We start from the raw sequence: 25,635 nt of genomic DNA, 5'->3' as shown, positions 1-25,635 counted from the left end.
AACAACCAATCAGGGCCCACCGTTTACAACCCACCAGAGTGTATATAACCACGATGCCTGGCCCACAGTAGCCAGACGACGACGACGACGACCAGGAAGACGACAACTGAAGAGCCTGAAGAGCTGAAACACCGCGCAGTCTCCAGACGACCCTGAAGATCCTGAAGAGCTGACACTGCATCGTCTCCGGACGAACTGGGAGACCCTGAAGAGGTGTAACACTACATCGTCTCCGGACGACCCTGAAGAGCTGTGATACCGCATCGTCTCCATGCTGCTCACAGTAGACGATGCGACCCTTAAGAGCTGTGACACTGCGTCGTCTCTGTGCTGTACCGTGCTGCCCACAATAAACAGACGACACTGTCGTCTCCGTGCTGTAACACTACGCTGCTTGCCCCAGCTCTCACTCCTTCACTCAGGAAACCCGTTCGGCTGTCCCCCCGGGTCGGGACAATTTCATGTTTAAAAATTAGGCAAAAATGATTTCACATGGAAATTCAAAGAACTTTTCATAGTTGGTGACTGATTATTGGTAAGATAGACCAAAAGCTTCTGCATTTTCTTATGGGACTCTAGAACAAGGGATAGCATCAGTTGTCTTCAGGATAAAATCAAAGCTCATTAGCTCAGAACACAAGGCCTGTCGCAAGCTGGTTCCAGCCAAACATTCCTTCCATGTGCTGTGCACTGTGAACCACATCTCTTTCCCCTTCCTGTCCCATTTGCCAGCTGTCATCTGAGCTTTAATACCCAAATCCTACACTTCAAAACCCTCCTTCTGTAGGAACTCCTCCTGAAACATTTTAGTAGCCCCATTTACCTCTAAGATTTAGCCAGCTTCTCCTTTGTGACCCCAAAGCAACTGTTACATTTCTCCTTTAAGGCAGTCATGATATTTAACATGATGATATTGTTGTGATGTCGATGACAGATGCAGTTAATCACAAACCTGCAGTGTGCTGCATGTTCTGGATACCCACGTGTGTGATTTTTCATGTATCCTTGTCAATAAACTTTGGCAGGACATCAACTGAGAAAACCAGGGGAACATCCAGGTGAATGTGGAAATGTCCTCAAAGTAATAATAATGGATTGGGTGTCTCTGGAGACACAATAAAGCACAAGATAGAGGCAATCCTTCACTCATGTGGTTATATTCTGGCAGGAAACAACAGTAAAACTAATTAAAAGTGATTTTTACAATATATTTTTAGAGAGCATTTTGGCTATATGGCATGTTTGCTCACCAGAGAGACAGAGAGAAAGAAAGCAAGAAATCACCCCCTAGGGGAGATAGTCATGCCATAATCCCTTCTATTCCATTCTCCTCTTGGAATTTTGGGTATGCACTCACATGTGCCCAGCGCGAGTTTCAAGTCACCAGATCTGGGAATCAAACTATAGTCAGCCATGTGGGACCCAGTACCTTAATCACTACACCACCTGCTGGCCCACAGTAATTTTTAAATTATATATGCAATGGGTGTTCTACGGATTTATGAAAGGATATAACAGTAGACTATGATCTAACCTTGGGGAAGTGAAAATGTCATGGACAACCATCTTATTAAAGTAAAAATTTTAACTTTATGCCAAAATCATAAGATCAATTAAAAGTTGCTAGACAAATGGGAAGGACAATAAAATTCCAGGTGGAATAATGTAAGATCATTTCTGTAGCAATAATCTCACTCAGATTTAGAAAGTATTGAATGTAAAATGCCAGTGAATTAAAAAGATAAATTAACACATCCAGAGCTATGTAATTAGAATAACATCTTTGGACTGTGGTCTCAGATGACAGATCATTAATTTTTTTACCTGTCATTGTATTAAGAAAAGTTGTAGAGACACTCGTACATAAAAAGTAACCTCTTCATGAAGCAATTACAATTGGCTGGAAGTATGCAGTTATTAAATTTGGAAACCAGCATGAACCCTGAATTTGCATGTTGTAAAAAAAACACCTAACCCCAGTCAGAATGGCAAAGATTAATAAAATAAAAAATGGTAAATGCTGGCGGAGATGTGGTGAAAGGAGAACTCTCCTACTGGTGGGACTGTAAATTGGTCCAGCCACTGTGGAGAACAACACGGAGGTTCCTCAAAGACCTACAAATAGAACTACCATGTGATCCAGCAATTCCACTCCTAGGTATCTACCCAAAGGTCAGGAAAATGCTTAGAGAAGCGCTTGTATAGCTGTTATCTATTGTGGTGTTATTCACGATTGCTAAGACATGGAACCAACCCAAATGTCTACAAACATGAATGGATTGAAAAAATGTGGCACATATACTTCATGGAATACAATTCAGTCATAAAAAAAAAAGACTCTGGCATTTGATAGAAAGAGGACAAACATGGAAGATTTATTGCTGAGTGAATCAAGTTAGGCTATGAAACAGAGACATTGTATGTCTCCATCTAACATATACCAACTGTCCACACTCAATGCTTATCTAAAAACTAATAAAAGGTTGGAACAGAGATAATGTTGAACCCTGTCTCAGACTATCAATGTCACATTAATCTATAGCTACATGTATAATAAAAAAGTTTCATTCATGTTCTCCAAGATATATTTTTAATAAAAATGTTACTATTTGTGCTTAAAAAAAAAAAAGTCCCTGTGCTTTCCCTCTATAGAAACTCCTCTGTTTCTACTTTATTCTAGCTGTCATTTAAATTTCATTTTCCATAGCTCTGTCAGAAAAGTCAGGAATCCAGCCTATCCCATTGCTATATTTCTAGAATTGTGCAGAGTTTCTGACAATTTATGGACTTGAGTATTTTTGTTGAATTTTTAGTGGGATAAATATATAAATTTATAGCAAGATAGAACCCAGCCTAGCTATTCAATGAAAAACAGAGATCTGTAAAAGAGAGGTGCTCAAAACTTGGAGAGGAGAGGTTCATTAGGATGTCTCTAAATTCATGGATCACTAAAAATGGACTCTACTGTGAATATGTGTGTAATTTATAGGGAACACACATAATCTAAGAACAATACTTGCTGGAAGTAGGACTTTGAGTTAGTGTACGTCTTGAAGCCTCTAAGTGAGCTGTTCCTCTCCAAGACTGCAGCTCTTCCTTCCACCCAGGTTCAGCCTGTGTGAAGAACCACCAGCAGCTCCAAGACAGGCTGGGAGGTCTAAATGGGACACCAAATGGTCTCCAGGGCAGTGAGGTCTTCACTGAGAAAGTGAAAGAGCTAGTGCAGCAGGAGTAGACACAACAGAGAAGGATGTGCCCCTGCTCTGTGTAGAGAAGAAAAAGGAGACTAGACTCTGGATATGCTCCATAGGCGCCTATCCTATGAGATAGGAGTGAGAGGAACACTCACCTTATGTCTTTCCTTGGATAGCCTGACTTGTCCCAGATACAACTCACAGAGATATTCAGGAAGAAGGATCCAATGTTCTTCATTGGAAACAGATACTTGTAGATGTGATCAATGAGTTCAGAGTGCAAGACAGAAGAGGACTGGCAAACATCTACCCAACACAGAGGCTATCTCGAAGACAGACATATAACTTGGCAGATAACCAATTTACTGCAGCTGAAATATGGGGCATGGGACAAAACTGAAATCAAGAAATGATTGTGTCTCTGCTCCTGATAAGAAGTGGGGATCATGTGTAACTTCTTACCTGAAACAACATACCAAAGAAAACATATGAAACAGCAGTAGTTTTGAGACATTGAATTTTGGGCAGCGGAGGGCAATAATTTCTCAGAGACATGGAAACAAATGAGGTGAGCCCTGAGAATGCACAACATTACTGTTATGAGAAAGTCTCCTCCCTTGGGACCAGCATTTGGCATAATAGCTATGTTGCTGGACTCCCATGTGGTCAACCGTGATTCAAGTTCTGGACCTGGTGGCTAAAACTCACGCTGCGCGCATATGTGTGTGTGCCCAAGATCCCGAAAGGAGAATGGAGGAGAAGGGATTATGGCATGGCCATCCTCCCTGGGGGGTGATTTCTTGCTTTCTGTCTCTCTCTGTCTCTCTGGCTAGCGAATGCACCCTATAGCAAAAATCTCTCCAGAAAAGAAAAAAAGAAAGTATCCTCCCACAGCATGGAGAGGGTGAACATGCATGTTTATATAGAATTAAAACAAACAAAAGACCTAATTAACCCAACTATAACTATCTGCTACCAACTCATGTCAAATATAATTTGATTTAAAGAGATTAAAGGTTAAAATGAAGAAAAAGATATACAGTGCCAATATTAATCAAAAGATAGTTGGGTATGCTAAGTGAAATTGGCCAGTCATAAAAAGATTAACATTGTGCAGCTCCACTCAATTGAGACACTTAAAACAGTCAAATTTTCAGAGATAGAAGATAAGAATGGTGGTCCCTATGGACTAAGAGGATGGAAGAATAGGGAATTATTACTTATGGGTATAGAGTTTCACTTTCACAAGATGAAAAACGTAATGGAAATAGTTTCACTAAATGTAAATTTACTTAACACCACTGTAGGTACACTTAAAAAGGATTAAGATGATACATTTTATGTTACATATATCTAACACAATTTAGAAATAAGAACTCTTGGGATTAGCAGGTGGAATGGTTTTAAGCTGGAGGACTCCCACATGCTGCCCAGTCGCAAAATAAAAATATAATAATAATGATAAATAAAATTAAATAAATAATTCTTTAAAAAATAAATACTCTTACAAAGCATGTAAATAGCTCTACAGTGACAGTCACGTGGTAGAATATGCATGTCAGGTTTTGCTTATTTTAGTGAAGTACTAAATCAGTAAGGCCTCTTCCAAAATCACTTGGATTTTTTTCTATTTGCTTCTCAATGATTCTATGGAGTAAAATCATCCACACTCCATCTCCATGTTCCATGGCGCTGTTTCATGAAAATTGGATCCAATGCCTTCTACCAGTGCATGTACCATTAGCAAAAGCATTGTGTTTGTATATGTTATTTCCTCATGTTCTTGGAGTTAAATTAAACTATTTTGGTCTACAAACAGCTGCTGTACTCCCACACTTAGATTCTATTTTCCTGAGCTGGTTGCTAAGTTATAGCCAAACCCACTAGCACACTTTAGTGAATACAAAAAGCCCACCTTTGGACTGTTTGTGCAGCCTACTATTCACCTGTAACCAATCCAACTGTTTCTCTACCTCATTCCATCTCTGTCATTTTGGTACATCATTTTCCCTTTTCTGGGACTTAAGTAATAAGTCAATCACGAGTAGTCTGGAAGTCTGGGGACAACTGCCCAATTTAAATTGTGTTAAGATTTGCTCAATTAAAACTCTATTCTAGGGAACCAGCAGTTAGCGTAATGGCTATGTCGCTGGACTCCCACGTAGTCGACCGCGGTTCGCGTCCCGGACCCGGTGGCTTAAAACTCACGCCGGGCACGTGTGCGTGTGTGCCCAAGATCCCGGGAGGAGAATGGAGGAGAAGGGATTGCGGCGTGACCATCCCCCATGGGGGGTGATTTCTCGCTTTCTGTCTCTATGTCTCTGTCTGTCTGGTGAGCGCACACGCCCTATAGCGAAAAAAAAACAAAAAACAAAAAATAAAACTCTACCCTATTAAATTGGCTGGTTTATTTTTCTTTTGGCAGTTTTGATGTCAGAAATGGGATCTGAAGTAAAGCTTCCAGTGACTCCCTGGAGCAGTGAGTAAACAAGCAAGGTAACCGTGGGACCCTTTTTTATTCATTGCTCTCTTGTATCAACTGGGGACCGTAAGTTCTTTCTCGAATTTAAGCTCCACAGACTTGTGTTCAGAGCTCTCTGAGTTTATGTGAACAAAGTTTGGTCCAAACTCAGCTTAGAGTTGTAACAAACTTGAACTGGGTCCAAGATTGGATTGGATTAAGTAATTATCTGGATTATAACCACTTGTCTGACCAGGTCAGACAGAAAATAGCATTAAGTAGCTATTACTGTGGCAGATGCAACATATTTTAAGTTAGAAAAGATATCTTTTTCTTCACATAAAATTTTTTTAAAAGATTTATTTACTTGGGGTAGACTCCTGCATCTGAGCAGTGAACTATTTCTTTCAACGACTAAGACCATTGAAGATTTTCTGCTGACATGTCACCTTCCAGACTCAAATCTAGAGATTGTCTCCAAACACTGAGTGTCTAGAGAGGTCTAAGTGAACTATAGCCAAACATCCAAATACTGTTAGGGTCAGAATATTCCTCAATTATCACTGACTCTACTGCAAAAAGGGAGAAAAATGGAACCGAAGAGAGATTGCATATCACCTACTCCTGCATGCCTCTGAACTCACAGATTGAGCTTCGAGAAATTAGGAAGAAATGTATAACCTATCACATGACCAGAAATCACTGCAGAGGCACAAGAAATATGCGAAACCAAGAAAACACCTCTCCCCCAAGAGAAAATAATTCCTCTTCATCCACAGACATAATAATGGAAGCTGTGGAAATGTTAGATAAAGAATTTAGAATATTCATAGTGACAAAACTAACAGAGATGCAAGAGAAGAGAGACAGTAAACTCCAGAAAATGAAGAAGAAAAGAGCCAACAAGTTCCAGGAGGTGAGGAAGTTATTGCACTATCTGAAAGAGAAAATATACGTCATTAAAAAGAATCAAACAGAACTGTTTTAGATGAAGACTGTAATACAGGAACTCAAAACCTCCCTTGAAAGTATTAAAAGCAGATTAAATTATGCAGAAGATCAAATCTCAGATGTAGAAGACAAAATCTCTGCCATAGAAAAATTTAACATGAAGACTGAGAAAATAGCTTAAACAAATGATAATATACGAAAAATACTAGATACCATTAAACATCCAAACATCCCGAAAATGGGTCTCCCAGAAGATGAAGAGACTAATAAGGGCATTGATAATCTACTCCATAAAATCCTGGAAGAAAACTTTCCAAACCTAGAGAAGCATTCAAAGACCCAGACCCAAGACATGCAAAGAACCCCAAATAGGATCAACTTAAGATCGTCTCTAAAACTTGTTATAGCCCTATTGACCAAAACCACAGACAGAGACAAAATAATAAAATTGGCAAGAGAGAAGTGTCAAGTTACTTACTAAGGATACATCAGGTTAAGAGTGGACTTCTAATCAGAAACAATGGGAATAAGGAAAGACTGGGAAAATATATTCAAAGTGTTAAGTGAAAAACAATTTCAACCAAGTATACTGTACCCGGCAAGATTATCCTTCATGAGGGAAAAAAAGTCAAAATCATTCTCAGATAAACAAAACCTGAAAGAATTTACCAAGACCAGACTGGCTCTCCAAGAAGTTCTGAATGGAGTGCTATACTAGGAAAACTAAATACAGACACACAGAAATAAGAATTCAAACATGACCAAGAAAATGGCCAACTTAATGGTAGGGACAAGTCTGGAGTTGTACGTTACCTTCTAGAATTTAAACGGAAAGATTGGACTACAACAGGAGAGAGATTAATTACAAGAGACTGAACTGGTGAAGTAGAATTTTATGATTTTTTACTAAAACATTACTGATTTTCTTCTATGCTTTGTTTTCCAGATTTAAGAATTTTTATATTCTCTTGAGCTGATGATAGGTTTGTGTATCTACTATTTATACAGAATCCAAACCTGTTTCCTTGCTTTAAGTCTTAAGCAAATTTCCCTTACCATTTTTAAATTTTGGTTTATAAAGCTAAAATTGTCTTTCTTGAAATTAAAAAATTTATATATTAAAAAATACCTATTTAAGGACCTCAGTAAGATATATAGCCTCAGCTAGGTGCTACTTTATAGTATATTTATTCTACTCACAGAGTTTCATGCCTAAAGTCAGACATGTGTTCACAGATGTGTATATATCAGCCGAACTTGCTACTGAACATATTTAGATTAAGATATTTTGTGAATCAATAAAATGTGGGGGAAAAAAATGGAAAGCAACTATAGCTACCAGAGATAGTGTGGGAGGAAAATGGGAAATGGCAGAGGGTGAGATATAATATGTGAAACAAGAAATGGAAAATTATTTGTTAATGGTACTATGTATGATGCATGATTAAGCCAATATACAGTGTATTCTGGATGGGAAATAGCATTAGCATTTTGTATGCTGTGATGATATTCAGTGAATGAGTGTAAAATAAATAATTTTTTAAAAGTTTTATTTACTTCATTTTATTTTTTATCATTATTTTATCTTTTAATTTGACTAGAGGGAGAGAGAGCAAGAGCGAGAAAGTAAGAAAGCAAGCCACCATGTCTGGGGCTCAAACCACAGTTGACCATGTGGGAATTTGTCGCCTTAGCCACCATGCCACCAGCTGGCCCCTCGCTTAAAATTTTTATGCTCAATCTCTTAGTTTCTTTTTGTTTTTGTTTGTTTGTTTTTTAGTGCGTAGGGGGAAAAAAAGCACTGACTAAATTGGTCAAGGTGAGCTCAAAGCCAGGATAAATTATTTACCACTTAGGTTTCTCTCAGCTCAAAGACACTCAAAATTTATGTAAAAAATGGAATTCCTAAGTCTAAAGATCAAAGTACTTCCTAAAAGTTACAATATACACAAAAGTGGTGAGATCTTAGTAGTGTGATTTAAAATTACTACAGCCATAAGAAAAAACATTCTATATAAACAAAACTGCTCTTTAAAAAGCATAATTAAAATTGAAGGCTCCCATTTTAGGTCCATCCAGGGATGCCCATTAATATCCAGAAGCTTTATAAAGATTTAATTTGGGGACCAGCAGTTGGTGTAATGGCTATGTTGCTGGAATCCCATGTAGTTGACCACAGTTCAAGTCCCAGACCCGGTGGCTTAAGCTCATGGAGGAGAAGGGATTGCGGCATGGCCATCCCCCCTGGGGGGTGATTTCTCGCTTTCTGTCTCTATGTCTTTCTGGCTAGCACACATGCCGTGCCCTATAGCAAAAAACTCTCAACAACAACAACAAAAAAGATTTAATTTTATCTCTTCTAAGACTCTATAAAAGATAAATAATACGCTTAAGTAACCAAAAACATAAGTTCTACCAAATTTTTTGCTTTGTTACTAGCTTACCCAAAACAAAACAAAACAAAACAAAAGCTAGATAAAATATTTATCAAAACAGTTTAAAATACACCTGCAGGTCACACTGCATTGTTTCTTGTTCAGCAATATCTGAGCAATAGCCACGCTGAATTAAAGGCATTAAAAATGATTTCTTTGCCTTTATTAATGGGCTCCACCCTAAAATAAATCATCAATTTAAAAACGTGTTGAATTTAAAAGGTCACGTATCAAATAAATTGGTCTTCACAAATAAAAGTTTCTATCAATTTAGTAGTTTATTTTAAAATATTGGGGGAAAACTTCCATGTATTTGTAAATACATTTCCTTTAAGTCACTAAAGTTTCTTGCAGTAAAAAAAAATGCGTAAGTTTAAATGTATAACATAAACAGGCTGCATGTATCAATAACACAGTCAGGCTCTGCTTAGAAAAACCCAGCTGTGGTTCAAATCCTAGCCCTTGCACATCCTTTAAAAAAAAAAAAAAAAAAAAAAGTATATGCCCCCCAAACTCCCAGCAATAGCATTAAAAAATAGAAAAAAAGGGAATGCTATATGAGCACTCCCTGTGGGGAGTGATTTTCTCCCTTTTCTCAGTTTAACAAAGACACTTGTCCTCTGACAATCTGCATAACAATCCTCACCTTTGATCATCCCCTATCGGTTATGTACCTTTAAAGTATAAACTTTATACCTTGTCTAACCTACAAATCGTACCTATTGAATAACTATTTAGAATTAGAACAATTAATGACAAAATTAACAGTTAAAAAAGTAATGCTAAAAAACTTGTTATTAAGTGTATGTACAGAAGTTCCATGCCTGCCCCATGCTGGCATTTAATTAGCCCTGAACTAACTACGAGGTGTGGGCTGTTGGCCTACTTGACCACCAAACATCCCAGGAAGTGAGGCATCTGGCTTATTTTCCATCTGTGTGAATTAAATCGAAGAGGTTTACTGACATGTCTAAGGGCACACTTCAGAGAGTAAAACTGGCCCCCTTCCCTCACTTTCCATCTCTGGGATTTTTTTTTTTTTTTTTTACACAGAGAATTTGGCTATAGGTCATGCGCATACGCACAGAGAGCCCCAGGAGACAAAAAAGCAAGAAATCAAGAAATCACCTTCTAGGGGGACTGGCCACACCCTAATCCCTTCTCCATTTTCTTTCCAAGATCTTGGGCACGAATACACAGGCCTGGTTTGAGTTTTAAGCTGCTGGGTCCGGGAATCAAACCGCAGTGGACTATGTGGGAGTCCAGCGACATAACCGTTATGCCATCTGCTGGTCCCCCATCTCTGCATTTTTAAAGGCTCTCATTTAGTAGAAAGCATGCCTGAGGGAGTCACACACTCCTGGCTCCCAAAACGTTTTTTACCCACCTATTGAGCTCATTCACTCCCAGCCTCTGTTCCTTCAATGTGAAAAATGGGAATTATATTAACTCACCAATTTTGAGAATTGAAAAGAATGTGCTTATACTGTCTAGAATATGCTAAACATATCAATAATTCATTGCACTTACAGGCGCACTCTTCAAAAAGTTCTTGGAAAATGCGTGTCAAGGAAAAAATACGCATAGATTTCCATTTTTTTGGAAATGTAAATCTTACGGCAGCCTCTTACAGCATCCCTTCCCCAACTTTTTGATAAAGTTAAGTTGTAGATTGACGTTTGAGCGGAGTTGGGCGAGGCCGCGTCTCTGCTTGTGTTAGATGGAGCGAACCTCACAGATAACAAGCACTACACCAGATACACACTACGCGTGCGTACTCGGGCGGGGGAAGTGCTACTACCCCGAGTCCCCCAGCGAAAGGCGTCCTGGAAACCGGAAGTAAGCCTGCACAGGAAGGTGCAGAGCACAACACTAAGTGGGCGAGGGATTCACAGGGACGCAGCCAAGTCTGTAAAGACACCGAATCCGAAGGGGATGCCAGCGGTACGCTCAGGCCTCCGTGGAACAACGATTCCCTTCATGTGTCTTCCCTTCCTTGGGTAATGGTGTAGCCCAATTCCCTTTCTCTCCGGTCATCCCAGGACATACCAAGTTTTGTAGAAGAGGAATAAGGGGAACGGACGTTTCGGCAGGCAAAACCACTGTGTCGAAAGTTGGGGTGAGGGAAATGCTGGGTTAGAGGGGATTAAACAGAAGAGAAACCCTGGGAGGATCCGGGAAAGAAGGATGGACTCAGACCTGGTACATCTTTGTCAAGGGAAAGAAGGTGGGGACTCAGGATGGGTGAATTCCTTGGGTGGAGAGATGTGAGGTGTAGTGGGCGAGTTCATTGTCTGTTAAGAGTCAGGGGGGGTATCATTGGTTGGGAGATACCATTATGTGTATAGGGGGATTCGTGTATTGCTCTGAGTATGTGAATGGGGAGGGTGGGAGTTGGGGTCCGATAGGGGAGGATTTGGGATAGTACACAGATAACAAGTTTCAATTGTGCCTTGAAGCAAGCTTTGGATTCTGGCAGATGCCCCCGGAGGACAAAGAGGTGCACCATCTAGGGAAGACCTTACTGTAGATGAGGTCTTTTTCTCTCTTTTTCTATTTATTTTTAAAAAATTCTTAGGGTCTTTGACATAGGGTGCTTGCGCTCATTGAAGAGAGACATAGACAGTGAAAGGGAAAGTGAGAAATCACCCTTTGTAGAGGTGGCCATGCCACAATAACTCCTCTATTCCCCTCCTGGGATTTTGGGCAGGCAGACACATGCACCCTGCATGATTTTTCAGGCTGCCAGGTACAGAACTCAAATTGCAGCTGGCCATGTAGGAGTCTAAGTGTCTTAACCACTAGCCAGGTTTTAGCTCTGTGCCACCATCTGGACTCCAAACACTGTTTTAAATATATGCATCATGGGGGCAGCAGCTGGCATAGTGGTTAAGATACTGGACTCCTATGTGGTGGACCACAGTTCAAGTCCCAGACTTAGTTTTGGGTGCCTGTGCATGCATACCCAAAATTCCAAAAGGATAATGAAGAAGGGATTGTGGCATGGCCATCCTCCCTGGGAGGAGGCTTCTCACTTTCTCTCTGTCTCTGTCTCCAGTGAATGCATGCCCCCTACAGCAAAAAATCTCTCAATAAAGAAATAACATGTGCATCATGATGGGTAATCTAAATAAACACATTTTAAGCAGCAGATAAGGGCAGGAAAAGAGAAGGTCCAGCCAGGGGCTCATCTATTGTGTGCGGTATTGCACCTTGCACTGCACGCTGGCCCTCACAGGTGCCACTGTGCTTGCTGATGCAGTGGATAAAATGGCATCACAGGGTCTCTACCAGCTTGGCCAGGTACGGTGGTGGGTGCCAGTGCTGGAAGACCAGCACTTTGAGGCTAGCGATGACAAGGAAGACTTTATGCCATTCACCCAGATGCTGAAGAAGCTGCTGAACTGGCACCTCTTGCAGAACTGCTGACCTAGGTCTACTTCTCCCATGGCAGTGCCACAGTGGGCCAAGGGAAGCGTCTGACTGCCCTCCTGCCCACCACTACCCCCTCCACTGAGCCCTAGAGGCCACAGCAGGCCTATGTCAGAGAGGGTGTATAGATGAAGAAGGGAAATACACGTAAGGAACAGTTCCTGTGGGCAGCTCTGAATTTAATGTGGGTGCAGGTTAACAAAAGCAAACACACATTCAAAGAGCTGCTTCCCTAAGCAAAATGATTTTTTTAAAAAAAATCAAGAAGTAGGGAAGGAGCAGCAGATGGCATAGCAGTTAAATCTCTGGACTCTCACATGGTCGACCATGGTTCAAGTCCAGGATCCAGTGGTGGAGGAGTCCGACCCGGCAGGGCTCCAGGACCCATCTGAGCCCCTTGACCTTTGAGCATCGCTTCCGGTCAGTTCAGTGAGCTGGCAAGGCCGCGACTGTACGCCCCCCGACCATGGAACAAGCTTGGGTCACTTAGCATGTTGGCAAGGCCGCCTGCTATTCGCTCCGGGAAATAGAAGTTAAATTTAAAAATTCTTAAAAAACAATTGTTTTTTTTAGTTTTATTCATTATTATTTTTTAATTTGACTAGAACGAGACAGAGAGAGAAAAAGAGTGAGAAAGCAATCTACCAGGTCTGGGACTTGAACCACCGTCAGTCATGTGGGAGTCCAACACCTTAACCAACACCACTTGCTGACCCCAGAAGATATTTAAAACATACTTAATGACTTCCTACTTCCAGGATGTAACACGATTTAGGCTGTAGGTAATAGAGAACCAAAGGAAAAACTCCAGCAAGGTGTACCAGGCATTTGTAATTCAAGGTGAATCTGAGGGGTGAGTATGGCGCCCCCGGAGTGAGGGGGACCAACGTAAGGAGCTGGTGTAGATTCAATGAAGGAACAGGAGGTCAGTTTCCGGTGGTCTGAAGCCATAGTAGAGAGCCTATCAGCGGGCTGAGCTGCTGCACTAAGCCCAAAGACCAGACCAAACCAGAATCAAGCTGAACTCCCTGATGGGCCGGTTTCCCAAAGGCCAAGAGATTCATGGCAGCCCATCAGAAGGGGCCCGTGACCTGAGCGGCATGGCAAGGGAGTCCCTTCTGCTTTAAGTCTGTAAGAGTTAAGTTTTCATTCCCTGTTTGTGCATTCTTCAGCACTTTTCTACATAGAAAGCCAACCTCGGCTCGCTCATTGAGGCGCCTTTTCTGCATTGTAGACGCTAACTGTCTGATTCATGAATCAGATAATAAAGGCCAACTAGAGGGGCTAGCAGGTGGCACGGTGGTTAAGGTGCTGGATCTCACATGGTATTACATGGTTCAAGTCCCAGACCTGGTGGCTTGCTTTCTCACTTTCCCTCTCTGTGTCTCTCTTTGTTGAGTTCACGTGCAAATTAAAATAATAATAATACATTAAATTAATAATCCTTTAAAGAAAGAAAGAAAGGAACTCATGCCAGGCACATGTGCAAGTATGCCCAAGATCCTGGGAGGAGAATGGAAGAGGGATTGCAGCATGGCCATCCTCCTAGGTGATTTCTCACTTTCCTTCTCATTGTCTCTGTCCCTACCCCCACTCCCCCAGTCCTACAAGCAAGCACGAATGCACCACACCTAAGGCAAAATCTTCTCAGAAAAAAAAAAAAAAAATCAAGAAAGGATTTCAATTAATTGATCATCTATTAAGTACCAGGTACTTGACATAGGTTTTCTTCATCCAGGCTGAACTGCAATCCTTTTATTCTCTGCTAATACGACAAAAGACCTTAATTGATAACAACAACAATCGTTTATTTTAGTAGCTCTAGGTAACATGGATGCAGTAGTAACAATATGCCCAGTACTATATAAATATAAACTTACTGAATCTGTACAACATGCTTGTAAAATACAAGGAAGCTTCAAAAAGTTTGAGAAAAATGGAATTAAAACAAAAATTAAAAATATAAACTTTATTTCTCAACAAGCTCCATCAAGTTCAAGCTACTTTTATAAGCAACGATACCAGTCATTTAGTCCAGTTCCAAAGAACTAAGGGTGCTGGGAATTTAACCATGTCAATGCAGTCTTTTTTACATTATTAACTGAAGAAAAATGAGTACTCTGTAAAGATTTTTTTTTTTTAAGATTAGAAAACAAACAACTCAGAAGGAGCTAAATCAGGACTGTCATTTCCCATCTTGCAAAATTGCCCTTGCTTGATAAGAATGAGCAAGATCACTGTCATGATGGAGAAGGACTCTGGTGAAGTTTTCCCAGGTGTTTTCCTGCTAAATCTTCAGCTATCTTTCTCAAAACACCTCTCATAATAAGCAGATAATTATTCTTTGGCCTTCCGGAAAGTCAACAAGTAAAACGCCTTGAGCAGCCCACAGAACTGTTGCCAATGACTTTCATTCTTAACCCATCAACTTTTGCTTTGACCAGACCATTTCCAACTCTTAGAAGCTGTTGCTTTGATTATGCTTTGTCGTCAGGATCACACCTGTACAACCATGTATCATCCCCTGTTACGATTCTTCGAAGAAATGCTTCAGGATCTCGATACCACATATTTAAAATTTCCATTGAAATCTCTGCTCTGGTCTGCAGCTGATCTGGACACAATAGTTTAGGCACCCATCGCGCAGAAAATTTGCTCAACTTTAATTTTTCAGTCAGAATTGTGTACGCTGAACCAATCGAGATGTCTATAGTATTGGCTATTGTTTCTGCTGTTAATTGTTGGTCCTCTTCAATTAGGGCACGGACAAGATTAATTTTTTCCTCACAAATTGACGTGGATGGTCTGCCACTGCGGGCATCATCTTCAACATCATCTCGTCCCTTCCTAAAACGAGTTACCCATTTGTAAACTGCTGATTTCTTTGGGGCTTGTTCCCCATAAACTTTTTGTAAAGCATCAATGATTTCACCATTCTTCCACCCAAGCTTCACCATAAATTTGATGTTTGTTCTTGCTTCAATCTTAGCAGAATTCATGTTGTCCTGATAGGGGCTCTTTTCAAATTGATGTTTTATCCTTCTTAGTGCTTCAAACTATCTCCTGTTCAGATTTAACACATTAGTACAAATTTATTTTGATGCAATTTTAAAAATTCATGCAGTTTCTTCACAATACACATTTTCTATGGGTTATTATTATTATTTTCTATATGACATGTGTGCTTGCTAGAAAGAGACAGAAACAGATTGACAGGAAGACAAGGAAAGTAAGAAATCAATTCCCCCAGGAGGTGGTGGCTGTGCTATAATCCCTTCTCCATTCTCCTCTCAGAGCGTGTGCACACACACACGGCATGATTTTTAAGTCACCAGGCCCAGGACTAAAACCCACAGTCAGCCATATAGAGTTCATATGTGGAGTTCATCTGCCTTAACCACCATCCTATCTGCGGGCCCTCTATGGACTTTTTGATGATCTCTTGCAGATTCGATTTTTAACCCCATCCCATAGATGAGGAAAGTAAGGTACTAGGCGTTTACATAGAATATCCCAAGTCTTCCTCTACCACCCCTCACTTATTTCCTGTTGTCCTCTTTCCTCCCTGGAGCTCCAGTTCCTCCTTTATTGCTCAAATTTCCAGAATCAATTCCTCTCTTACATTCCTCCAACTCCCTTCAACTGTGTTTCTCTAACACCCTAATCTCCCCTATTACGTTGCTGCTCTTCAATTCTGAATAGCCTCCATTCATTTAATCAACATAATTTTAGTATCTCCTTAGCAGGCATATTTCCAGGCACTGGAATTTTTCATGGTGAACAAGACAAGGTCTCCCCCTAACCCCCCGCCCCCCCCCTCCATGAAAAGGTTAACTGATAAATGAACAAGATAATTTTATATGTACTGATCAAATTTCAGGGGATGGGGCAGATGCTGCCAGTGGGAAGGGGTTGATGTGACTTTTAAATAGGACAGTCAAGGAAATCCTCTTTGGGGAGATGACAGTTAAACTCTAAGTGCAAAGAGCTGGATGAGCATTCTGGCAGAGGAAACAGCCAGGGTGAAAATGGACCAAGCCTGGCCTGTGTGAGAACAGGTGGAGCCACCTACAGGTGAAGCAGAGGAGGCAGAAAGGCATGAAACGAGGTAAAGTGAGAAAGGAAGGGGAACCCTTCTACATGCTCTATTACATCCCAATTCTGTCCACCAGAACTTTCTGTGATGATGGGGATGTTCTAAACCATTACTGTCCTAAATACTGTAGGGATTATTGAGTGCTTAAAATAGTGTGACTAAGGAACTGAAATGTTTGCTTCATTACAATTAATCTACCGTATCCACATGTAGTTAGCTGCTACCATCCTGGCCAGCATAGCTACATAACTTGCCATACCACCGCCAAACACCGAACTCTTTTTTTTTTTTTTTTTTGAGAGATTTTCATTGTAGGGCGCGTGCGCTCGCCAGACAGACAGAGAGAGACATAGAGACAGAAAGCGAGAAATCACCCCCCAGGGGGGATGGTCACACCGCAATCCCTTCTCCTCCATTCTCCTCTCGGGATCTTGGGCATGCACGCACACGCGCCCGGCGCAAACACCGAACTCTTCTGCCCTCCCCAAACGTCCCAGGGCTCCCTCCAGCCTCCACTCAGTCTCAGGACAATCCTGTAACACAAGGGCATTATGCAATGCTCAAACAGCCCAATTAGCTAACCCTCCTTTTATACCTTAACTGCTCATTGCTCCCAGCATGCTTCCCTCCCTATCCTTTTTTTCCCAGGGAGAATTTACATGTTATGTGGCAGTGGAGAGCCCAAACTCAAGGGCGAGATCCTGGTCTGCCACTTTGGTCAACTTATTTAATATCTGTTTCCTTATCTGCAAAATGGAGTGTAACAGTAATGCTACTGCTTAGAATGGTGAGGCTTCAATAAGGCTCTCATGTAAAGCAGTGATGGGTAGAGGCAGCTTAGTCGGGTCTGTTTTACAACCGTATGTGGTTAAGTTTCCATCCTAAACAGTTTTAAGGTAAAAGCACTTAGCGCAGTACCCAGCACAGAGAAAGTGTTGAGCTTAGTGTTGGCTTCAGCACACCTACTTTTTCTGACCCTTCAGCTCCTCCTACAACCTGATCACTCTCTAGTGCCCACATCCCCTGTAATAATTCACTCTTCACAAACATCCCAATTCCCCATAATCAGAGTTGCCAGATAAAATACAGGGTGCCTGGGCCAGCACATGGCATAGCAGTTATGTTGCTGGACTCCCACATGGCTGACCGTAGTTCAAGTCCAGGACCCAGTGGCTTGAAAATCATGCCAGGCACATGTGCAAAAGTGCCAAGATCCCTCGAGGAGAAGGGATTGCTGGGTGGCCAACACTCCTGGGAGGTGATTTCTCACTTTCCCTCTCACTGTCTCTGTCAATGAGCACATGCACCCTATGGCACAAACCTCTTTAAAAAAAAAAAGGAAAAAATACAGGGTGCCCAGTTAAATGTGAATGTCAGATAAAATATTATTCATTACCTGCCATTCATATTCAACCAGGCACTGTTTTCCTCCTAAATCCAGCAACTCTAGCTATGACTGGCTTCGCAATCACTAAGGAATTCCCAGTGCCTCCTAGAGGTTGGTATTTAACGGACCTTCTATAAATAGTGCCACAATTTATAGAATATCTCATTCTCACACAAAACCTCCGACTTCTTACAGCTCCAGTTCTTCCCAACGGCGTGCGTCGCTCCCATAGGGCACAGCAGGCCCTGTCCTATAACCCCGACGCCTCCACAAAACCCCGGGTCCCTCTGCAGCCGGTCCTGCTCACCATGTATTCACAACATGCAGTGGTGCCTGACACACAGTAGCTCACAGAATGATAACGGCGTTTAACACCGCATTTTTGCCATCTGCGTTTTCACTTCCCCCAAAGCATTCCAGTTACCTAACACCGATTTTTCACTGATCTTCCCACATCCCCTTATTACATATGATTTTACCAAAACAGTCCCACTCCTTCATAATACCCCCGTTCCCCTATTATCACCCCGACTCCCCTCACTTCAAACCAGTTCCTCCATCACTCTCCATTCCTCCGCGAACAGGCCAGCTCCCGGGTGGCTCCTCCAATTCCTACCGCGATATCCCTAACCCCTTCTCCTCCCCACCGCTCCGCCCACTCCGGGGTTACCATGGCAACGCTAACCTTTGGCTTCCCCTCCCGTGCGCCGAAATGGCCCGTCACCGTGGAAACCAGAGCAGGGCCTCGGTCCCAACCCCACCCTACACACACTCGGAGACAACGGCCCTGGGACCGTGGCCCCGCAACCCAGTTTCCTGGAACCCGGGAAGCTGAGGGGGTCCCCACGAGGCTCAACCAGTACAGGAATCTCTCCCCCCTCCCCCCAACTAAGCGCGCAGCAGCTTGCACATGCGCGTTTGGAACTCTGAGTCAGCGAATTCTACTACGCAGGCGCTCACGCTCAGCAAAAGGGCTTGGGCACAAAGCGCTGGCCGCGCTTAGCCTGCTGGGAGCTGTAGTTTTCTGGCCGCTATGGAGGGCGATACAGGTAGCCAAAGGATGAGCCAGATGAAAGTAGGAGCATGTTTGCTGAAGTTGGGCATCTTGGAGCAGGCACGACTGTCATCATAGCAGCAATGAAGAGTGAAGCCTACCTCCACTAGCCAATCCGCTATTTTTAGTCTTTCATCTTCATAACTCAAAGTTTACTTTGCACCAGGAATTGTTCTAGGCACTGAAGATATCACGGAAAACAAAGTAGAGCTTATATTTTGGTGGTAGGAGATTGTTTTTTAGTTTATTCTTTGTTTCATGAATGAGAAAGACAGTAAGAAAAATGTAGACACAAACAGCACCCCCAATATGTTCTGACCACACAATCCATCCTCAGCCTTAGCAAGCCATGGATCAGTGTCCAGTGCATTCAGGGAGGTCTCTGGATGCCAGCCAAGAACCTTCCCATGTGGGTTAGCCCTGCAGAGCAATTGCAGTTTACTGCTGGGTCAATGCCATCATCTGGCAGAAGACTGACTATTAAAAATGGTGAACAGAGATCATTGGAGAAAGTAGTATGTTACTCAGTAGTTGGGATGCTTCGGGAAAGTGGAAATGAGGCAATGTTAGAACATTGATACATACATACCAACTCATTTACCCTTACAAAGTCACATGAGATAGTACTATTATGACCCTCAAACTACAATATAGGTCAAGCACCTGAAGATCACATAGCAAAGAAGTTGTGGAGGTGGAGTCTGAACATAGGTAGTCTGGCTTCATACTCGATAAGCTTAATTACAGTGCTAAATTGGTAAATAGCTATTGCAGTATAATTCCAGGTAGTGATAAGTGAAGAATAAAGCAGAGAAAGGGATTAGAGGACTATTTAGACAGACTGCTCAGAGATAGCCTTTGGGAGAAGGTGACATTTGAGCAGAGGCCTGAAGGGACTGATTTTACTTGTGAGCTGGGCATGTGGGGTATATAGTGGCCTAAGAGCCACTGACCTTTGGGTTTTCTCTTGCTTTCCCCAAGAGCAAAACACTGTTACACATGCTGTTTCCTGGGCCAAGAAGGCACTTTTGTCATTCTCTTTTCCTGGCAAAGGTCCCCTTCTGTGAAGAGCCTTATGCCCCCGCCTATTTTACTGATCATAAATCTCTTCTTCTCTGGACTCACATCCAATCTATTCTTCACAGTAAGGCCGCGAGAGTAAAATTTATTCTGATATATAAGATCGTTGACAAAGTCATGTTTTTCTGTTTTTCTATGCTAAAATGCATCATGACCTTCCCAGCAACCCAATACATCCAACCAAGTCATGCCTGTGTTCAAAACTTTTTGAAGGCTTCTCGTTGCTCCTTCTCTACCTATAAGGCCCTGCTGCTCTTCCTACCCATGTCTCTCCCTATCATACTCCGACCCACCATTCTCTGACCTTTCTTCAATGTACACAGTATAATGGGCCAAGCACTTACCCTCCCAGGCCCCTCTGGATTACTTCGTGAATAAATTAATGAATTAATTCAGTTTCCAGGTAATTCACATTTAAGAATCTAATGTTAAAACAGGCTAATGGAGAGCTTTGGGATATTGGTCTGGACTGGACTGCTATTGTGTTTGCCTGCCCGGGGCCCTCCTCCCTGCTCTCTGTGTGCCCATGTGTCCAGTCTGCCCTACTGAACTGTTCCAGGGATAGGTGCATGTCTGTCAGATCCAGTGACTTTCCTGAGTGTGCTTCCAGTGGTTTTTCCCATGTGTGGTCTTTGAACAGAAGCATCAGAATCATCCGGGAATGTGTTAGACCTACAAACTCTCAGGCCCTACCTCAAACCCATTCGATTAAAACTCTGGGGGTGGAACTCTGCAATCTGTGTTTTAACAGAGCAGTGGTTAATTCTGTGCATCATCCATCTTAACCGGCCAAGGGGTGCCCAAATTAAACATTATTTCTGGGGCCCAGCAGGTGCCATGCAGGGTTACGGTATCTGGATCCCACATGGCCAATTTTGCAGTTCAAGTCCCAGACGCAGTCGCTTGAAACACATGCTAGGCACGTGTGTGCGCATGCCCAAGTCCTGAGAAGAGAATGAAGAAGAGATTGTAGTGTAGTGCCCTCCCCCTGCCCCCCAGGGAGGAATGTGATTTCTCATTTCTCTCTCTAGCCATAGGTAACTGATACCCTTTATAAATCCATTTTGGTTTTGTACTTGAGATTTACTATAAGGATACTGGGAGAAAGGTGTATTTTTTAGTTTTTTTAGTTAGTTTATATATATATATTTTTTGCCACAAGGTGTGTGTGCTTCCTGGGAGGAGAGAGAGAAAGTGAGAAATCACCCCCAAAGGGAGGATGACCACACTGCAATACCTTCTCCTCTTGGGATTTTGGGCAAGCACACACACACACACACACACACATACACACACACACGCCTGGTGTGATTTTCAAGCCAGCAGGTCTGGGACTTGAACTATGGAGTGAGCTGTGTAGGATCCAATGCCTTAACTATGCCACCCACTGGCCCAGAAGAAAGGTTTTTGTGGATCAAGACAGGAACATGTGAGATTGGGGCTTACGGCTGCTCTTATTCTCAGCCAAAAGAGAGGGCCTTATTTTGAAGGAATTCATCATGCAAAGAGCTGAAGTGAGGGAGGAAAACCTGACCTTGACCTTTCCTGGTCCTCTGACCTTGCCTGATCCCCTGAACTAAGCTTCAGTTGAGGCCTTTTGCTTCTTTTTTTATTGAGAGAGAGAGTTTTGCTATAGGGCACGTGCACTCGCCAGAGAGATAGACAGAAAGTGAGACATCACCTCCCAGGGGGACGGCCATGCCACAGTCCCTTCGCCTCCATTCTCTCAGGATTTAAGACATGCACACGCACACATCCAGCATTGTTTCAAGCTGCCAGGTCTGGGACTCGAACCACAAATCACCATTACACCATCTGTTGGTCCCAAGGTGTGTCACTTCTTGAACCACTGAGCTGTCTTCTATCTTAAGCTCCTTCATTGCTATTCAAAACTGCTCAAAGTATACTCCAGGATCCATAAGCAACTGTATCATCAGAGAGCTCGCTGGCATTTCAGACCACACCCAGACCTCCTGTATCTCCCAGGTGCCCATATGATGCACGTTCAAATTAAAGTTTGAAAGTGCAGAACCATGGGACCAGCAGTTGGTGTAATGGTTATGTCACTGGACTCCCATGTAGTTGACCACAGTTTGAGTCCTGAACCCGGTGGCTTAAACTCACGCCAGGCATTTCTGTCTCTGTCTTTCTGGCGAGCGCACATGCCCTATTGCAAAAAACCTCTCCAAAAAAAAGAAAGAAAGTGCAGAGCCACTTCAACCTGAATCTTGTCATCTGCAGTAGAATGAAGTCCTTTTCATTAGTTGTCACAATGGAAATCCTAACTCAAACCCCAACTTGAACTTCTTAATCATTAAAATTTATTTTACTCAAGAACTCCCAAGTTGGAGCTGGCTTTTAGTCAAGGATCCAGATTGTATCTCCTAGCGCTGTCATCCTCAGTGTGGGCTTCGTTATACCATTCAAGGTGGTTGTAAGCAGGTAAGGCCTGGCCATCTCATTCTGGGCCTCCCGTCTTGGAATCTTTGTTAGAAGCCTCCCTCCCTCATCTCAGCGGACTCATTTGCTGGGATTGGGTCACATGCCCATTCTTTCTGTCTTTCTTTTACTTCCATGAGAGAGAGAGAGAGAGACCCAACACAGCCATCACACCACAGTCCACCCTGTCTTGGCCATCACAGATTGTGGGCATGTACATGGGAGGCAGGTACAGGGAGGCGTCAGGAAGCGAACCCAAAACTCCCCCATGTGGGTCCACCATCACAGAGTGCTGCGTTACTACTCAGTCACCAGCTGGCCCCAGTCTTAAACCAATCACTGACAAGGACAGACTGGTCTGAGCCAATCATCTGAGGGTTGAACTGATGGGTGTCAGGGAGTTGCCACCTCAGTGCACTGTCCAGGTTGGGGAGGATGAGGCCAGAGCTGTCATGGAGATGAATTCGTCGTGGCTGCTCCATCTCTGGCCCCGTGCGCCTTGCTGATAGAAAGACTGCAGAAATGCTGGGTCATCTCAACTCTCCTCTGGATCTGGCGCTCACCCTTCACCAGAAGACAAGAACTCAGCACAGAAACCCAAGTAATGTTTTATTCCAATCTCAAAGCACACTGCCCCAGACAGTTTCCCTCCCTGGCTGGAATCTCCACCCATTTCTCCAGACTAGACTCCCGCTGCCCTCTCTCACACTCTCTTCCAGGAAAGACCAACCAGAAGAGGAAAGGGCTTAGACAAATACCCAAATTGCTTGCCTCCCACTTCTTCTCTCCCATCGCCCACACTTACCTTTGTCTCCTCTCCCTTTGCCCTTCCCTCTCCACCATCCTTGTCTCCCCCACCCCCACCCCTCTGCCTCTCATGGTTTTCCTCATTTTCTCCATTTCTGCCTCTTCTCGGGTCCTCCCTCCTTTACTTGTTTCCTCTTCCGTCTTTCCTCCCCTACCCCTATCTGTCAAGTACTATATTTCCTCCCTTTGCCCCAGTGCTCCCCAGATGGGTCAGCTGACTCCTTCTGGTCTCTGCCCACATCTTGTTGTGCGCCCCTAACCTCAACATCCCCCCCTGCAGCTCTGCCTCTTCCCTTCCTCCGCCTGGGCCAGACCCTGTCCACACCTCTTGTCACACATTTCCCATACTGAGGGCTTCCCTCAGAACCCACCCTGGCCATCAACACCGCCCCCAGCTCTGGCTCCAGGTCCTGAGACCACTGCCAACTTGCCCTCAGTCCCAGAGAAGGAGACAGCCAAGAGGAGGTCCTTGCATGACCCAGAGGGTGGCCAGCGGACCTGGCTTCAGCCTTATCTTTGGGATCAAAGAATGCCCTCTGCTCTCACAGTGGAGAGTGCTGGGCAGGGGCCTGCAGGGTCAGGGCTCAGGGGCTCTCCCCCAGCAATCCCTGAGCAGGTCCATGTGGAATAAGGCTGCTCCGGTGAGGAGGCGTGCTGCGAAAAGGTGTCGGCAGGGTAGGTGCCGGGCCGCGTGGATAGAGCAGCTGCAGCGCGTCAGGGCCCTGTCCAGGTAGAAGTCCGAGGTGCCGTCTTTAAGGGCAAAGCCAGCTCCAGTCCAGTGGAAACCCTGAATCCCATGTTGCCTGGCAAAGGCCAGCTCCTCGGCCACCAGGTCTGCCAGCTCTGGTCCACAGGCTGCTCGGAATTTGGCCAGGGGCTCCCAGTCCACCCCTTCCTCTCCCGCAGGGTGGCAAAGCCTCTTTGGTTCCCTTGGGCCTTCTTCACCTCCTTCCTGAGGGCTGTCCCCTGCAGCCAGGCACTCAGTCCTCATGGCTGCCCATTCCAGACTGCCCTCAAACACAGTCCCTGCAGTGGTGCCGGCTAAGATGCCACTCTCAGGCCCCAGACACCTCCCTCCTGTGTTCCCCCACTCCAGCCCTTGTTCTCTGCTGTTGGGGCCTGCGCACCGGCCTGCCCCTCTGTCTCCGTTCTCCATGCCAGCAACACTTGTGCCACCTGCCTGGCCCAGAACCATGTCCTCCAGGCCCCTTCTTTTGATCCTCAACCTCACTCCTCTCTGCTCTGCAATCCCTGTCTCTCTCCTCTTCTTGTCTGCCCAGTGGGCCCCCCTTTGGTCTCCATTCTCAGGGGCCAACTCCGAGGGCTTCTCCAAACGGACACCCCTCCAGGTTCTAACCTCTAGCTCCCGGCTCTTCTCTGCATCAAACTGGGGTGCCTTGCAGTCTCTGATTTTTAGTCCATCTGCCCTTTCCTCATGTAACTGGGCCCCTCTCCAGGGGCTTCCCTCAAGACTCCTGGCCCTCTCATTCTCCAAGTGGGTCCCCCTCCCGTCTGCAGTCTCCGGCACCTTAATCTTTTGATCCCCCAACAGGTCCATCCTCCAGGTACACTCCTCTAATCCCCTTAGCCTCTGGTCCTCCAAACGGGCCCCTCTCCAGGCATAACTTTCCAGTCCCCAATATTTCTCACCCTCAGACTGGGCCCCCCTCCAGTCTCTGATCTCTGGCCCTCTCAGATGTTCTTTGTCCAACTGGGACCCTCTCCAGACACCACCTAGTCCCGTCACCTTCTGGTTCTCTAACTGAGCCCCTCTCCGAGCTCTCATTTGCAACCTGCTCTCCTCACTTTCCAACAGGGCCCCGCCCTGGCCTCTGGTCTCCAGACCTCTTGCCCACTCTTTCACCAACTGGGCCCCACTGCAAATACTCCCTTCTTTCAAAGACCCTCTCCATTCTCTGATCTCTAGGCCCCTCACTGTCTCGTTCTCCGCCTGAGCCTTTCTCCCTGCATAGTCCTCCAGCCAAACACACCCGCTGTCTGAGCCCTCGGGCACCGACTCCACAGACGCGTCGGCCCACTGCATAGCCACCAGGTCGTGAAGGCACTGCGCCACGCTGCGAGAGGGGCTGAGGTGTCGAAGCAGTCGGCGGCGGTGGCCGCGCACCAGGGCACAAGCGTCCAGATCGCGGGCTGCCTCAAAGGCACGGAAACGCACCCACATATCGCGGCGGGGCGCCCAGTTTCGCTCGAAGTAGTCGACGAATGCCGCAGGGCCATGGGCTCGCAGCTCCGCCAGCGCCTCGGCATAGGCGGCGGGCGGGGGGGGGGCGGGCCCGGC

The 25,635-nt window shown here is 44.3% G+C and overlaps 1 protein-coding gene and 1 long non-coding RNA gene across 2 annotated transcripts in view; both read right to left on the bottom strand.

Annotated features, from left to right (window-relative positions):
• Positions 1-14,260: 14,260 nt before the first annotated feature.
• On the bottom strand, positions 14,261-18,845 carry LOC114005626 (uncharacterized). Its single transcript, XR_003547460.1, has 2 exons — positions 18,642-18,845; positions 14,261-15,536 (listed from the first exon to the last, which is right to left on the bottom strand). It is a non-coding gene; the product is annotated as an uncharacterized LOC114005626 (long non-coding RNA).
• Positions 18,846-23,131: 4,286 nt separating this feature from the next.
• Positions 23,132-25,635, bottom strand: part of ZSWIM9 (zinc finger SWIM-type containing 9) — a 22,617-nt gene continuing 20,113 nt past the window's right edge. The window contains exon 4 of the mRNA XM_027767315.1: positions 23,132-25,596. Within this exon, the coding sequence (XP_027623116.1) occupies positions 23,914-25,596 (1,683 nt within the window). The 3' untranslated portion in view covers positions 23,132-23,913. The remainder of the gene's footprint in view (positions 25,597-25,635) is intronic.

Source organism: Tupaia chinensis, unplaced genomic scaffold (genome assembly GCF_000334495.1).
Source record: "Tupaia chinensis unplaced genomic scaffold, TupChi_1.0 Scaffold000067_2, whole genome shotgun sequence".
In the NCBI taxonomy this organism is placed as follows: Eukaryota; Metazoa; Chordata; class Mammalia; order Scandentia; family Tupaiidae; genus Tupaia; species Tupaia belangeri.
Note: the sequence above shows the minus strand (reverse complement) of the source record. Positions and strands in the feature narration are given on the sequence as shown.